Here is a 17,307-nt window from a genome sequence, read left to right as displayed (position 1 = left end):
AGCAAAGTCAAGTAAAACACCACAGAATTTTTCCTACCATTTCAGTGTGTTTTGTTTGTTTGTTTTTGATTGGTAGTTTGGTTGGTGGCTGTAGATCTTAGACTAACTTTCAGAGCTCTTGTAAAGTTGTTTTAGTCAGTCTGTAGTTGTTTATTTAGTGTTTCTATGGGGACAGGGGAGTTTGGACTTCCTAATCCGACATCTTGCTGATGTCACTCTATCCTCTTAATCTTTTTAGGGGACCAATTTTTTGACTAAATACTGGCATTTTGTGAGCTTTGTGAGGTTTGAGCAGAAGGTTCTATAGTCACATACTCAGTCTTTTTTTTTCTGCCATGTTATCAATAGCTTTTCTTGACTTTTACTACTTTTTCTTCTTTTAACCTGTTGAGGCTGAGAGTTATCAAAATTTTATCAGTTTATTTACCTGTTTTTTGTTTACTTTTGTTTACATTTCTTTCCTCATTTTATCTCTCTCCTCTCTCATTTTACTATAAGTTCCAGTAGCAACGAGGCAGCACCTTCAATTCTTTTTTGGAAATCTCCTTAGCTAAATATCCAACTTTGTTGCTAACAAATTCTGTTTTCCACATAACCACGTAACCGCAGGAGACAATTTTGCTAAGTCTGTTTTTTTTTTTTTAAACTAATGATCTAACCAAGGAAGTTTAGGTTTTCTCTAGCATACTTCCAAAAACTCTTTCATCCAAACCCTTTCCATGATTTCAAGTTACCCTTACATTTTTAAGTATTTGTTATGTCACTTCTCCATTTCCAGTTTCCAAAATTTATTTTAGTTTTCTGTTGCTATTGATAAATTACCATCAACTGAACAGATTAAAACAATACCTATTTATTGTCTCACAGTTTCTTTTGGTCAAGGGGCTGGGCACAGTCCAACAAGTTCTCTGCTTAGGAGCTCACAAAGCTGAATAAAGGTATCATTAGGACTGCATTTTTATCTAGAGCTCAGGGGTCTCTTCCAAACTTGTTTAGGTCCTTGACGGAATCAGTTCCTTGAGGTGCCCATTTTTTGGCTGGCTGTCAGCTGGGGGCTGCTCTCAGTTCCGAGAAGTCACCCTCAGGTCTTAGTTATGTGATAAAATGTTTATGAAAATCTAATAATCATATTTTCTTTAAATTCTCTCTTACATATAAAAGTTATTAACAAATATATCTCAAAGGAAATGAATGCTCCGAAATTAAACCTTTAGGCAAAACGCTAATAACCAAAAGAGCAAATAATGTGTATGTCCAGTTAAAATAAATTTTGACCTAAAGAGTGTAGAGACCAATTATGATATATGTAGGAGAATATTATTACATAGAAATAAGACAAGCAAAAAATGCATTTATGTAATTAACAGACTTTTGTAATGCTATGTAATTCCTTTTACATAATGCTCAAAAACAGGCACAATCATACTAAAGTGATAGATTCACCCTTGGGCATAAACAGTTGTATAGGAGTTCTATCAGAAGTAAACTGGCAGTTTACTGCTTCAAAGTGAGCAGGATAATCTGTTTTGATTAATTTAAAGAAAACTGATTAGCATTCTTAATGAGATTTGTAAAATGTCTTCACCTTTGTCATATGATGTAGTTTAATTGTGGGAATAACAGCTATTGTATTCAAGGTCTCACTCACACTCAAGGGGAGGGGATTGTCCAGGGATTTGTGTCACTGGGGACTACTTTAGACTTCTTCCTACCAAAACAGTATTATAACAAGCTAAACTGAAAATCCACAACTTAAGCCTCTCTTCATATTTATTAGCCATTTGCATTTCCTCTTTTGTAACAATGTTGTTCCTTACCTTTACACATAAATTACGTATTTATTTAAGAATAGTGTTCTAAATTTATTGTCACTAACATAAACTGCATACATCTTATAGTAAATGGCATAGATGTTAATTGTACAATCAGATGGATTTTTCCATGGTATATATCTGTGTAACCACCACCCAGATTGAGCTAGAAAATTCCCAGTACTTCAGCAGGCACCCTCACATCCTCTCTAGGTCAAATCCCTCCCCACAAGGGTAACTGAATTACTTTAGAATAATTGTGCCTGTTTCTGAACTTTATATAAAAAGAATCATACAGAATATATGTAAAAGTCTGTGTTTTTTTCTATGTATGTATTTTGTCTCTGAAATTCATCTATGTAATTGCTTGTGTAATTTCTATGTAGTAATATTCCCTGCATGTGTCATAATTGGTCTCTACATTCCACTGTTTATGTCAAAATTTATTTAAACTGGACATACACATTATTTCTTTTTTGATTATTAGCATTTTGCCTAAAGCTTTAATTTCTCAGTGTGCAGTTTTAAAAAATATTAGTTAATAACTTTTATATGTAAGATTGAATTTAATGAAAATATGATTATTAGGTTCTCATAAACATTTTGTCAACATGAGAATTTAGGATAATTTATGTTGAAGATATATTGCCTCTATATATCCTCTATATATCCTCTTTATTATGCCTATACATCTGTTTTAAAAATGGTAATTTTATGTTCTGAATTTGGAGAACATTATTAAAAAACCCATGTAAATAATTTGGAAATAAAACACGTGCAATAAAAGCTAATGCTATATGAAAAAGAGTGATGTTTTGAATTTAAGAAAGAACCCGGAAGAAAGAAAAATTATGTTTTTATTGCCATTATAAAATATGATATAAAAATGTAATTTTATTTATCATTCAAATTATAAATCTGGGACTTGGAATGTATATTATTTAAGAATCAATTTAAGTATTTCATTACCAAATAAGAAGTAAGTCCAGGATGCATTAAAGCAAATTTGGTATGAGATTGCCTACGTTTGCCAATTTTATTATATTCTGCAAATTCCTCCTATAAAACTCCACATGAGGCCTCAACCTAAGTCCAGTTTATGTTACTTAGTAGATATAACTTAATCACAACATTAGCTCAGGATATTGGACACAGTGTGCATTAATGTCTTCTAAGTAAAGTGATTTAGTTGCTTTTTGTGTTGTGTGTGTATGTGATCTACGCTGGAGAAATTCAATTTCTACAGTAACCATTTACAAAAGCCTTTCTCCTCCTGTTGGTGCCCTCAAAGATTACTCTTTTGTTATTGATTCCTACTCCTGGGCTGCACCTGCCTGTGGGCACCCCTTCTCTCTACAGATGCCATATGTCTTCAGAAACAGTCTTTTAAGGGCTAGCTCTGAAATAACTCACTCCTTGCTTTTCTGAGGGATGGATGAAGGCAAAATAAAATATAAAATATATACTTTTTAATCATAGGGACCCGAGTAGCAAATGAGTTATGAAGACCGATGCCTGCAACTGCACTTTTCTCCTTGTCTCTGCACTGCAGAGTGTGGAAGTCACTTCTTCACGGAGAAAGAAACTATTTATTAGCTGCCTGGAGTGGATCGGACACTATGATAGGCACTTTATGTGATCTGGATTTTCTCACTTCATCATTACAGTCAGTTTGCAAACAGACTTTCCTATCTCTGTTATTGGATGTTATAGAGACATGATTTGGATTGCTGGGCAGTGTTGAGAGCCCTGTTACTAAGAATCTACTATAGAGACTGTAAACTGTAAATGATAAAAATGCTAAACTTACTGAGAAAAAAGAATGAAAACTGTGCAATGAGTAACAACAAATTAGCATGGTGAAACCTGCAAGAGAACTGTGTGCTAAATGTTGGAGGAACATGTAGCACAGAGTAAATAACTGCTCAGAAGAGCTGAGAGGCTTCCAGAGGAGGGACTGTGTAAACAGAGGCTGTGTGAGTGCTGTACCATGGCCAGTGCCCATGGGGGCCAGCTTTTACTCTAGATCAAGTCAGGTGGCATGAACACACAGAGTGTCCCTTTCCACTGCCGAGCTGCTGGGTTGAGGAATCAACCAGTCAAACTCTCACGTTGCCCATGTGTAAGCTCTTCAAGAAAATGACTTCCCCAGTTGTATTATGACTTCCCCAAGTTGTAGTTGTATTGGCAGCTCAGGCTGCCAAACAAACTACTACAGACTGAGCGGCTTAAACAACAGACATTCATTATCTCACAGTTATTTTGTAAACCTCTAAACTGAGGTTTAGAGATGTTATCTGATTTACCCAAACCCTCAACAGGTTCAGCATGAAACTCCCATCCAGGCACAATGCCTATATGTATCCTCTTTCTTATGGCTGTACATCTGCCACTGCAGTTCCTTTGGGTCCCTTTTAAAATAATTTTTATTTTTTGAAAAGACTTTTCCAAGGCCCAATATACATAAATCATTGCATATATAATGTCTAGTATATACTAAGTACTTAGTGTAATGTTTAGAATATACATAAATCACTGAATTAACTAGTCAGCTTCCTGAGAAATTGAGTGATCTCACAACTGAATGATGACCTGGAGAGTTTGTTACAACACAGATTATTGGGCTTCACCCCCAAATCTTCAGAGTCAGGAGGTACAGGATGGGGCCTGAGAACTTGCATTTCTAACGAGTTCTCAGGAGATGCTGTTAGTCCATACATCACATCTGGAGATACACTGCTTTGGTGTGGTGGAAAAAGGAGAATTCTACTTACAATCATAAGTTATGGGGCTATTCTCTCTTTTAGTGGCTTTCTAGCTGTGCGCTGGTGTTACGGACTGAACTGTGTTCCCTGTTGGTTGAAGTCTTAACCCTCAGTACCTCAGCATGTGACTATTGTTAGGACTTTAAAAAAGGTAATGAAGACTAAATGACATCAAATAGGTGGATCCCTATAAGAAGAGGAAGTTTATGCATACAAAGAGACACCAGGGATGCACACACATAGAGATAAACCACGTGAGGGAGAAGACAGCCGTTGGCAAACCAAGGAGAGAAGCCTCAGGAGAAACCAACCCTGCCCACACCTTGCTCTTCTTGGTGCTGACAACCGTGAGATAATGATTGTTGTTTCAGCAGCTCAGGCTGTGGTAGTTTGTTTGGCAGCCTGAGCTGACTAATACAACTGAGGAAGTCATTTCCTTGATGAGCTTACACATGGGCAATTTGAGAGTTCAGCTGGTTGATTCCTCAGCCCAGCCACTCGACAATGGGATGGGGCATTCTGTGTGTTCATGCCACTTGACTTGATCTAGAGTAAAAGCTGGCCCCCATGGGTACTGGCCATGGCACAGCACTTGCGCATCCTCCGTTTACACCATCCCTCCTCTGGAAGCCTCTCAGCTCTTCTGAGCAGTTATTTACTCTGTCCTACCTGTTCCTCCAGTATTTAGTACATGCTTCTCTCATAGGTTTCACCTAGCTGATTTGTTGTTACTCATCGCGTGGTTTTCAGTTTTTCCCAGTAGGTTTAGCATTTTTATCATTTAGAGTTTGCAGGCTCTACAGTAGATTCTTAGTAACAGAGCTCTCAACACTGCCCAGAAATCTAGCCATGTTTCCCTGGCCAACTCTCTCTTCTTGTGCCAAGTCAATTTCAAACGTCCCCTCTCCTCATGACTCTGGTTTCTCCTCCTCTCACTCCCATTGGAGGAGGAGGTTCCTGCTTCAGAGAGAAAATAAGAGTAAATCCATCCACCTCACACTCTCTCCCACCTGCATCCTCTTTCCTTCCTGTTACAGGAGAGAGTAGGGCCCTCTTCCCAGGTGAGGCTGATTTCTTTGCCACGATGAATCCTTTCCCACCTTTGAAGGAAGAAATCATTGCTCTCTGTTTTCAATGCCCCCCCATGTCCTGAATCTTTCTCATTAGGGATTAAACATGCTCATGGCTCTTCTTTTGCTAGAGACATAGCAGCATAAGAGAAACAAAACCCATCCTTCAAATCATTTCCTTGCAGATACCTCCCTAGCTCTCTCCTCTTTACAGCCAAACTTCTTTCTCAAGAGTTGTGGAGACAAGCTGTGACTCGCATCATCATCTCTCACTTAAACCTCGGTCAACTCAGATATGTGCCGTTCTCCCACCATCCCACTCAAAAGGCCTGTTTTAATTTCACTGGTGTCCAGTACATCACTAGTTTCAAAAGGCATCATCCTTGATCTCTAAGCTGTATCCAGCGTCCTCTTTTTGGGCAAAACTTTATTTCTTTGGACCCTATGACACATCACTTGTCTTCCTCTGAGTATGCATCCTCACCTCACCTCCTCCTTCATCCTGACCTTCATCTGTTAGAGTTCTACCATGCTCACCCAGTCCCTGAGCTCTCTTCTCTCTTTATTCTTCCCAGGGGTCATTTTGTCCCTGACTGAGGTTTCATTGTTTCCATGGTGTGGCTGCTCACACATCTAGGGTCAGCTCAGATCACCTCTCTTGTCTATAACTGCCTGCTGAACAACTCCATTCTAACGCCTCCCAGGTACCTCCATCTCAACACATTTATGTCCAACTCATGATTTTAACCCAGAAAACTTTTCTCTGGCTCATTCTTGGTCTTAGAGAATATTGCTGCTCTCTACCTAGTTTACAAACCAGAAATGACAGAGTTATTCACGAGCTTTTTCCGAGCTTTTTCCTCGTGCCCTCCATATGTAGCCATCCCTAGATTCCATCAGGGCATGCTATACACTGCAGCCAGGTCTTTCTTTTTCCTTTTCTTATTTATTTATTTATTTGAGACAGAATTTCACTCTTGTCACCCAGGCTGGAGTGCAATGGCGAGATCTCAGCTCACTGCAACCTCCAGTTCCTGGGTTCAAGCGATTCTCCTGCCTCAGTCTCCTGAGTAGCTGGAATTACAGGTGCCCACCACCATGCCGGCTAATTTTTGTATTTTTAGTAGAGATGGGGTTTCACCATGTTGACCAGGCTGGTCTTGAACTCCTGACCTCAGGCGATCCACCCACCTCAGTTTCCCAAAGAGTTGGGATTATAGGCATGAGCCACTGTGCCCGGCCTAGCCAAGTCTTAAGAATAAGTATTTGATCACATTATTCTCCCTCCCAAATATTTAATGATTTTTCATCTTCTGGGACTCAAATTCAGCTCATGGACTCCTAAGATGATACAAGGACTGGATCCTGACTGCACCTTGTCTATGCCAGTTGGACTCCTTTTAGTTTCTTAAACAGATCAATCTCCTTCTTGCCCCCAGAATCTTTACAACAGCTCTTCTCCCTGCCTGGAATGTTGTCTCCTCTTTCCCCCTTCTCTGAGCTAATCTTTGTTCATTCTTCAGTATGTGATTTATTTGCAGAGTCGTCTTCATCTTGCCAGACTGAGTTAGATCCCTCCTGATAAATGCTCATGCTCCCCTCTTATGCGTCACAGCACCTGTGGCAGGTTGTATTTAAATAGCTAATTGCGAGTGTTTCACATCTTTGCCCAGTGAAAGAATGCAAATCCACTGGAGCTGTCTCATGTGTGGCTGTATTTCTGGCAGGGAATGCAGTGTCTGTCATAATAAACTTGGAATATAGGTTGCTTGCCTGACTAACAGACCAGCTGAATGAGAAGGGAGACCTGCATATCAAGGCAAGTGGTAACCACTTGGCCTTACCTGGGTTTTACTCTAGGGCTTCTGGAATCCATGTATCACTGCACGTATCTGGCGTTTGGGGGCCCTATCCCACCTACAGAATTAAGAGTCCCACAGTGTTGGCCACACTGATGTGGCCAACTGATGTGGTCCAACTGATGTACCACTGCCTTGGTTACTGTGTTTGGAATGTAGTTTTAAGAGAAGGAGCCTTTTTAAAGAAGGTTTAAAAATCACCTGGGTACTTATGAAGATGGCATATTCTTAGGCCTAACTTTGACAAATTTGGATTCTAGAGACCTAGGCATTTACATTAAGGAGCACCCCAATTTCCTTGATTTGGATGGTTTGTGACCACTATTATGAGAAACATCCTATTAGAGTATCTTTAAGCTCAAAGTTTATGTGAAAGATCACAAATCTATCTAATACTGAGGAATTTGGGGAGACATGATTGTTTTCTTTATATAATGCTTTGTCATGCCCTTGTTTTAAATAGAAACCTTATTCCCTGATGTGAGACCTGAGATTGCATTTACATACCCCTTTACATACAATTCTGTTCCTTTTTTCTCCCACAATTTAATCTTCTGTATTTCATTCCTAATTACTGCTTCTTCTGATGATGGAAAGCAATTTTGGCAGTGATTAATTTGAAGGGTCTGCAACCTCTCCTTTGCTTTTTAAGACAATTCTGTTTGCACAGCCCATCCTATGAAGGGCTACTCGAACTCTCTGCCTCTTCAGAGAGCTGTTCCAAATTCTTTGTGTGTCTCCTAGGCTTAACCATGGTGCTAATGCTAGAGTGCTGTCTTTTCTTCTTTATCCAAATTTCCTCAAATTTCAAAAATTACCCTCCCTGGAAGCAAGGTGGGAAGGGACATGGCTGCCGCCAATTATACAGGCCAAAGAAAGTTTGTTTTCCACATTAGCTAAAAGCAGCAGAGAGAGAATGGCAGGGTGCTTTGCAGAAAAGAGTCTGCCAAAACAAAATGGAATTGAAATAGATTTGGGCAGGATAAATGCTGGTGGCAGGTGCCAGAAAGCAGCAACTTCTGTCAGGAGCAGTGAAAAGAGAAGAAAATATGTATAATTCTTGCAGCCATGCAGATCAGAGCTACTAAATAAAGTTCCTGAGGTTAATGATAAGTAGTTCAAAACCTCATCTTCTGTACTGGAATATCATATTCCTGTGAGATATTTAACAAAAGATGAGCTTGACTCATCTTAAATGTAGTCATTGCCTCAAAAGTGGGTAATTCAGACTTGTTCTGAGCAACTTTCACTAACATATCTACCTCCAGGAAGCTAAGGATAAATGGGCCCTTGAAAGCATCTTCAATCCTGTTTCAATACCCGCCTCCTCACTGCCGTCTAGGAGAGTTGAGTAGGGCATCTTGAACTGGCTCCTTTAATTCCATCTTCCCCCCTACTGCCATAATCTCATTTCTTTCTCCCTAGTGGATAGAGATACTTGGGAATACTATGAGCAGCTGCATTTATCTGTCTTCAGACCATGGTACAAAATCATGACTTTGCTTTGTTAACTAACTTTGTTTATACTCTGAAAATCATATTGCATTGAAGCCCCTGTTAGTGACTTGAAAACTGCTCCTGAATGAGGCCCACTAGGTGCGGCTGTCAAAGTTGAGAGTGAAATTAAGAGGTTAAAGGAACTGCAGAGGTGGTATTAGGTTTTCTGAGGAGGGGAAGAATGTACCTAGGAGAGAGAGAAGCTGCATCGCAGGAAGGCAACACACAAATAGGGATGCTGAATACAATATTTGGTCAATATCCATCCATTCAATCACTCATCAGATCTTACGGAGCATCTCATTTGGGCCGGGGAGTGAGATTAAAGCTGAAGATATTGAGATGAATTTAAATGGAGCTCCACTCCTTCTGGTTTCAAGGACCTGAGTGCATAAGTGGAAGGTGATGGGAACAGTGAGGGAGATGAACAACGGGCTCAGGTTGGAGAGAAGATTTGATAGTAGGGAAATTTTTCTCTTTTTTTAGCTATATTTATTGACCCTCACTTGTGCCAGATCACCTTTCTTGGCTCAGATCACTGTAAGGGCTCCTAGTTGCATTATCATCAGTAACTTTTCCAAGAGGAGCTGTCTGAGCCAGACTTCCAATGGGCAGATGCCTGACAGCAGAGTCCACATGGCTGCCCCCGTAGAACCTTGCCTCCCAAATGTGACCAAAATAGAAATCAGAGAGCAGGGTTAAGGCTGAGATCATAATTACGGTGCAGCAAAAGTATCTCTCTCCCTAACCATCAATGACAACTGCGAAGGAAGCTCAGGTTTGGAAACTCAAGTGTGAATCTGTTTAGAGACTGCAGGAAGACCTGTCTTTGGTGCATATTTAGAGTTTAGGTGCCTTGCCCAGGTAGTACAGGCACTTTAGTGATACTGCTGGGTTTGCACCACCCATTCAATATCCGTGATTCCCCAAATGTCAACTCACTGTCTTTTCAGTACAGGTTTAATCAAAAGTGCTTCAGCAACCTTTATTCAAAAAATGTGGCTGGGTTTAAGGGATGACCTTATTCCGTTGTGAAATAGTAATTTGATCTTTTGACATTTTGGCTATTACAATCATAGGGCATTGCAAAGAACCAAATTAATGATGAATTAGCCACACAGGAATTGGAAATTTTAATGGCATGACACGTAGCATTTTTCTTTTACCTGTTTTTTTAAAGAAAAATTATGTTTGAAAAAGCAGTATAGTGGTTATAAGAAATGAACAGATAAAGTATCACATAAATGGATAAGATATAATTATGAGATTATCAATAAAACAGTTTAGATAAATGTAGCCTCCACTTATTAGCTTCTTTAAAGAATTAAGCTTAATATTGATTTTACTTTTTAAGAATATATTTAATTAACCTAGCTTTATTTATTTATTTATTTATTTATTTATTTGAGACAGAGTCTTACTCTGTCACCCAGGCTGGAGTGCAATGGTGCAATCTTGGCTCACTGCAACCTCCACCTCCCAGGTTCAAGCAATTCTCCTGCCTCAGCCTCCTGAGTAGCTGAGATTACAGGCACCCACCACCATGCCTAGCTAATTTATGTGTTTTTAGTAGGGATAGGATTTCACCATGTTGGCCAGGCTGGTCTCAAACTCTTGACCTGCGGTGATCTGCCCACCTGGGCCTCCCAAATTGCTGGGATTACAGGCGTGAGTCACCGTGTTAAGCCCCTAGCAGTTTTAAAATTTGTATATGTCTGTATTGCCATATTCAATAAATAATTGTTTTTCAGGTTTTATGTTGTGTTAGTAAGCACTCACATGCCATAAAAACATTCTTTTATTTCTTTTCTTTTCCTTTTGATTTCTCTCTATTCCCTTTTCTATTTCCTCTCTCCTTCCTTCCTTCTTCTTCTCTCCTCTCCTCTTCCCTTTTCTTTTCTTTCTTAAAAAGAAGATGCTTGATTTTATTGGCTCTCTACTTGGGGAAACAAAAATGTTTTGAATAAGACAATTTAGCAATGATTTGGATAAATGTCATATATAATCTATATATTATATAATTATATAATATAAGTAATCAATATATAATCAATATATATAATATATAATCAATATATAATATATAATCAATATATAATATAATCATATAATATATAATCAATATTATATTATATATTATATAATTATATAATATATTATATAAGTTGATTATATATTTATATTATATATAATATGGACATAATAATATATTATTGTATATTATATATTTATATACATTATATTGTATATTTATATATTATATAATATATAATAATATCGATTATATAATATAAATATATATAATCAACTGATATAATATATATTATATAATATATAAATATATAATCAACTATATATAATTATTATTATATATAAATATATATAGATATATTTATACCAGAACAAAGATTGAAGAGTACCCTATCTAACAGGTAAGAAATTACCTGTCCAAAATGTTCAGTGTATTCAGGCTTAGCCAGGGCTGGAATTGAGGCATCCTAATGCTAGAGTGTGTGACTTCCCCTGTGAGACCTTTACAAAGTTAGTACCCATCTTAATGGTGTCTGCCTATTGAATTAAAAGTACATTTCCCAAGGAAACCTGTAGCACTGTTAAGTTTTCCATGCAGCTCACCTGATTCTATTTCACTGACTTGGTGAGACAGATACAATAATTTATGTCTTTTCATGTCTGTCAGTTATTCTGAAATCCAGCATTATGACTGGGGTCAGCAGAAAATAGCCCTCATACCCTTTCTGTAACCAGCTTAGCACATTTCTGTCCCATAATCCATGTCTTTGCATGAGATTCCTTCTATTTATTCACACTCTGGTCACCCTCCCTACCTGTCACAAACATCTTTTTATTTTTGAATTGCTGGCATTGGCCAACTCCTTAAAGAAGCTTCCTCTGATCTGACATTATGTATATTTCACCGTGTTGTTCAGGTTTCACTGACATGTTTTTTTTACTAGTTTGACTCTATTACAAGACCAAGAACTTCTCGAAACCCTTATTGAAATCTTTAACCCAGCACCTAGCATAACACTTGCGCTAGTAAATACTCACTGAATTTAATTCCCCAAATTTAACTCCTTTCACAACCTCTCTTGAACTGGATTTATTTATAAATAAATGAACCTTTTGATCTACATTAGTTCAAAGATCCATTTCAGCACTAGAATCCTGTAACTCACTGAACAGAGAATTATACTGTTTCTATCTCATAAAACCATGCTTTATTTCCTGAATAAGTGTACAGTCTTTACAAAGTGATTTATTGTTTACAAGATGATTAAGTGTTAAGTGCTGAAAAAACCCAAAAAATTGTGAAGAAGATTAAAGGAGTCATAATCTCGCCACAAGAATATAAAGCTTTAAGTAGGTTATAAAATACTTATACCACCTTCACTTTTTAAATTAAAAGCTTCCATTTTATCAAATGGCATGTAGGGTTTGTGAATTATTGGATAAAATGCAACTTTACACTAAAAGCATAGTATCAAAATACTAATTTTTACAGTTTAATAGTAGTAGTTTTAGCAAATTATCTTCATTCTATATGTATTACTTTGCAACATTTTTCATCTGATATATGATGAGTATTTTCCTATAATTTCTTATGTGATGTTTTAACCCTCTCTCATTTTTTGTTAATACACACCGTTAATACCTGGGTCATATTCCCCCTCTCACTCATTTTACTGAGCCACCTTTCATGTTCATTTTTCAAAAGATTATATAATTTCATCTTAAATTGCTTTATTCACTTACAAAATGTAATAAACATTCTCTATGAGTATTTATCTATACTATTACCTTAAGCAGATTAGTATATTTTACTACATCATTGTATTGTCATTTGTTCAGTTAATACCTACATATTAAACATTTAAGTTGTTTCTTGCCTCTTGTTATTATATTCTTTTTTCTCTTTCATTTCTTTTTCTGTTTCTGTTTCTTTTTCTTTTTATTGGAGATGGAGTCTCACTCTGTCACCCAAGCTTGAGTGCAGTGGTGCGATCTTGGCTCACTGCAATCTCTGCCTCCCTGTTTCAAGTGATTGCCCTGCCTCAGCCTCCCAAGTAGCTGGGATTACAGGCATGCACCACCAGGCCTGGCTAAGTTTTGTACTTTTAGTAGAGATGGGGTTTCAACATGTTGGGCAGGCTGGTCTTGAACTCCTGACCTCAGGTAATCTGCCCCGTCTCGGCCTCCCAAAGTGCTGGGATTATAGGTGTGAGCCACCGCACCTGGCAAGATGTAACAAATCACCTGGCTTATGTATGTGATGAAATGTCATTTTTTATAATAAAACTCTTGTATTGAGATTAAGCAGATCAAAGGTGATCCATATTTGTCTCCCATAGAAAGAGTACACGAATCTGTTTTCCCACCAGCAGTATATAAGAAGATCCATTTCCTTAACCTTCAATAATATTAGATGTTAACATTATCTTTAATCTTTACTATATTGATGAGTTTAAATACTAAATTATTGCTTTAGATTACAATATTTACATATTGGCTATTTTGTAAATCTTTTATTAACTGTATATTAATGAACATTGTATGCCCATTTTCTTTTAGAGTATTCATCTTAATTTTATTGACTTGAAAGCATTATGTTTGCAAAGCTTTATTTTAAAATATTGAAGAACACTTGGATGAACTGGGTAGTGTGGAGATCATATTCTTGGATGCTTGCTGAGACTTTGATATTTAAGCTGTTTCTCATAGGTGTTAACGTTTGAAAACTTGCAACCAACTGATCAAAAATAGAAAAAAAATTCTTTGGACATTCTTCCCAAGCAATTTGATGGTCAGGGTAAATGGGACTGCATGATTATGGATGAAACTAGAGTTCTTGAATATAATTGCACTCATAAGTCAAAGAAGGCAATTCATAACAATTTGGCCCAGCATTTTAATTTTATCTGTTAAATTATTCATGTGAGTACTTTCATGAGTTAAGCCATGAATATTTGATTGGTGGTTGATTCATAACCATAAACTATATTAGCCCTTTATTTTTCTCATTTATGTCCAATTAACATATATGGGAAGGTGGAGAAAATTTATTCTTCTTAATATGAGAAACATCTTTCCCCACAGACTTATTGAGGCTGTCTGATGAACATTTACTATGACTCCAGGTCAACATTACGCCTGTTCTGGCAGTTTAATAATTGTTCTAATAATAATTCTCATTACATAGAGGGAAAATATTACAAATCTCTTCTTTGCAAGTGAGGAGATGACATTCAGAGAGGTTAAATAATATTCCAGAATCCACATGATATGTTGGTGGCTGAGATTAGATTCAAATCCAGGATTAAAAAATTGAATGTTCCCCACCCCACAGTGGCTCTGATGATTGTTCTCAATGAGCCAGGTCAGCATGCACGTAAATCACCACTCTCTGAGTCTGCTCTATACCTTTTCTGTTACCAGAGTAAATTGCTAAGTAGATATCCAATACCCATTTAGTCATGTCAGTTTTGTATCACTTAACAAAAATCTCTTCTGTCAAATAAACAGGTATTTACAGCCATTTCCCTGCTGTACACAAATATGAGAAAGTGCACAGTTTGGCAGGCAGCTAAGAATGGGTGGCTAGATGTGAATGTCAAAAGCTGCTACATAAAGGCTAATTTGTGGGTTGTGACATCTGGTAAACTGTGGCTATTCAATTCCTTTTAAGCCTGAACAAAGTATGGCATTTTACCTTGTCAGAGAAAGAGCTTCTTAGTCAAAGGACTGTGAAGATATCAAGTAATTATCTCAATAATTACTTTTAGAAATCCAGGGATGGGCACCCAAAAACATCCCAGTTATTTTAGCTTGAGTTAGATAATTCATAGATCATTCATATATATGTGTGTCAAATTTAGTTTAATGATATACTTTTTCCTAGCAGTATAATTTCTCTATATGCTCACTTAATAACTGCTTTATGAGAGCTGTATGTGGATCACCATTGATAAATGCATTAAATCAGTCGTTCCATAGCCTAGCTGAGAATTTTAATCTTCTGGGAAGTTATAAAAACACATTTTTAACTCTGAGTCTCTGGAGATCGGGATTTTTTTTCTGAGATAGGGCCTGGCAACCAGCATTTAAAGTGTTCCCTGGTGAATCTGATATGCAGCCTGGTTTAGAAACCACTGCTTTAACCACCTAATGCCTCATCTTCATTAGAACTTTACTCATTAAAATTAAACACGAATTTGCCTTATAATTTGGAAGTCTAACATGTGACTCAGCCCAAGCGACTCCTGGGTTTGAAAGTCTTCTGTCCAGCACAAACCCTGAAATCCTTAAAAATGGGTGTGCGGGTCTTTCTTGTCTTGGTTTCTGACCACCTTTAACTCTCATCTCCTGCCACTTGCTACACGTATGTGCCACATTCTGCTCCCTTGCTCTTCACAGAGAATGCCAGGCCTATTTATACCTCGCTGTTTTGATCTTTAGACATCCACATTTTCTTTTCTGCCTGTAAACTCCCAGGGATTTCAAGGATTCCACCTGAACATCCGGGCCACTGGGCCTGTTTCTCTTTTTCCTCAACATCCCAAGGACTCACTCCTTGGTACTGACTCTTTCCAGCCTGACACTTTGTTACACTGTGCTGGGTTATTTCTTTACATTTTCATCTCAACCCCTATGTTGGGAACAGAAACCAAAGAGCCCAGCGCCTGCACATACTGGGCACTCAGTAAATATCCCAAATGAAGGAGTTTTCTCAGATATGCATTGTTATCCCCATGACGCCTCTACAACTCTCTTCTCAATGCTATGACAAATGATTTCTCTTTCACATGGTACAGCTTTAAAAATGTTCTCTTTTGGATCTTCAGACTTGTTTGCTGCTCTCTATTAACTGTGTTTCAGTTTGGTATTTGTGAGCAGTACAATCTGTTTAGTACATCTGTTCTTTATAAGACTGCCTTTCTCGTGAAATAGTTTGTATTGGATTTTCTGGAGTACTTTAGAGTCAATCACTGGGAAAAACTATCACCACAGCTGATTGATCCGGGTGAGTCCTGCTTTGGACGTGGTTTAAGACTGCAGTCCATAGGCTGTGTCTGCCTCTGCTCCCAGCTTCTCATCCTCACAGTGGACAGAAAAGCTGCTCTCCACAGCTTGTTTGGAACGTGCAACCTCAACTCCAGATTTACTGAGATTCGTTGGTAGAGGTCCCAAAGGATCATTCTTGAGGGAGCGTGGCTGGATGATCAGTAGATCAGTGATGCACAGCTCACGCTTTCCTTTCGAATTTTGCTTGTGGACCGCTGTGATAGCTGAGGATGTTTTTACATTCGCTGTGTCCCGCAGAGCAGGGAAGCCGGAGCAGCGAGGCCCAGGGGGCAGGCGCCGGGCTCTCCTATGCCCTGCGGGGAAGTGGAAGGCGCAGGGGAGCAGGGACGGTGGAACTGAGGAAAAGCAGGCCGTGGGGTTATTCCCTGAATGAATCCCGACCCGAACGTAATCTGGGGTTTTCCCAGGAACTCCCTGGAGTTAAGAACAGAGAGGAAAAGGACTGTGGAAGAGGGGAGGAGGAAGCAAAGGGGCAGCGTAAGTGTGTCGTCCAGGCTAAGCGCAGCGGAGCGCACATGCCCTGCTCCTGCCACGCGTTGTCGCGAGAGACTTCCTCTTGCATTGCAGGCTTCCCGCCCACGGCCCAGTTTCCGCACTTTATGTGTGCATAAAGGGGACCTTCAAGGGAGCCCTGATGGGGTGGGCCTGTGTGGCATTCCCATGGCTGCGAGGTGCCGCAGGGTCACTGAGAAGGTAAGTGAAGGAGTGCAGTCACTTCTGCGGAGCTGACCCAGCCGCCTTCTTCTTCCCGCCCGTCCCGCAGGCGGCTCCCCAGCACGGCCAGCACCTGTGCGGGGCCTCCCTCTGCTCCGTGCACAAGTGGCGGCGATCCTGGCCTGGAGGCTCCGCCACACGCTGCGCGCCGGGAAGAGCACCCTCGCTGACCTGCTGCTGCCAGTCCTCTTCGTGGCCTTGGCCATGGGCTTGTTCATGGTGAGACCCCTTGCCACCGAGTACCCTCCCCTCAGACTCACACCTGGACATTACCAGCGGGCCGAGACCTACTTTTTCAGGTAAGTTGTTTTCGTTCCTTTGATTTCAAAATTATGTCAAGGTAGATTATGAATTGCAATAGCTTTGATACTTTTGAGAATTCTAGATAAAAACTTGAAATGTAAATGTTTTCATTATTTCCGAGGTCTGAATTCACGAGCAGATCCTTGGAGAAGCTTTTGCTCCCCTCAGGCTGTCTCAGGGCAGGCGC

At 39.0% G+C, this 17,307-nt stretch overlaps 1 protein-coding gene across 1 annotated transcript in view; it reads left to right on the top strand.

Annotated features, from left to right (window-relative positions):
* ABCA13 (ATP binding cassette subfamily A member 13) overlaps positions 1 to 17,307 on the top strand; it is a 505,863-nt gene that overhangs the window by 292,374 nt on the left and 196,182 nt on the right. The window contains exon 43 of the mRNA XM_025379476.1: positions 16,867 to 17,116. Within this exon, the coding sequence (XP_025235261.1) occupies positions 16,867 to 17,116 (250 nt within the window). The remainder of the gene's footprint in view (positions 1 to 16,866; positions 17,117 to 17,307) is intronic.

This window comes from Theropithecus gelada, chromosome 3 (genome assembly GCF_003255815.1).
Source record: "Theropithecus gelada isolate Dixy chromosome 3, Tgel_1.0, whole genome shotgun sequence".
NCBI lineage: Eukaryota > Metazoa > Chordata > Mammalia > Primates > Cercopithecidae > Theropithecus > Theropithecus gelada.
This window is presented reverse-complemented; position numbering and strand designations above follow the sequence as displayed.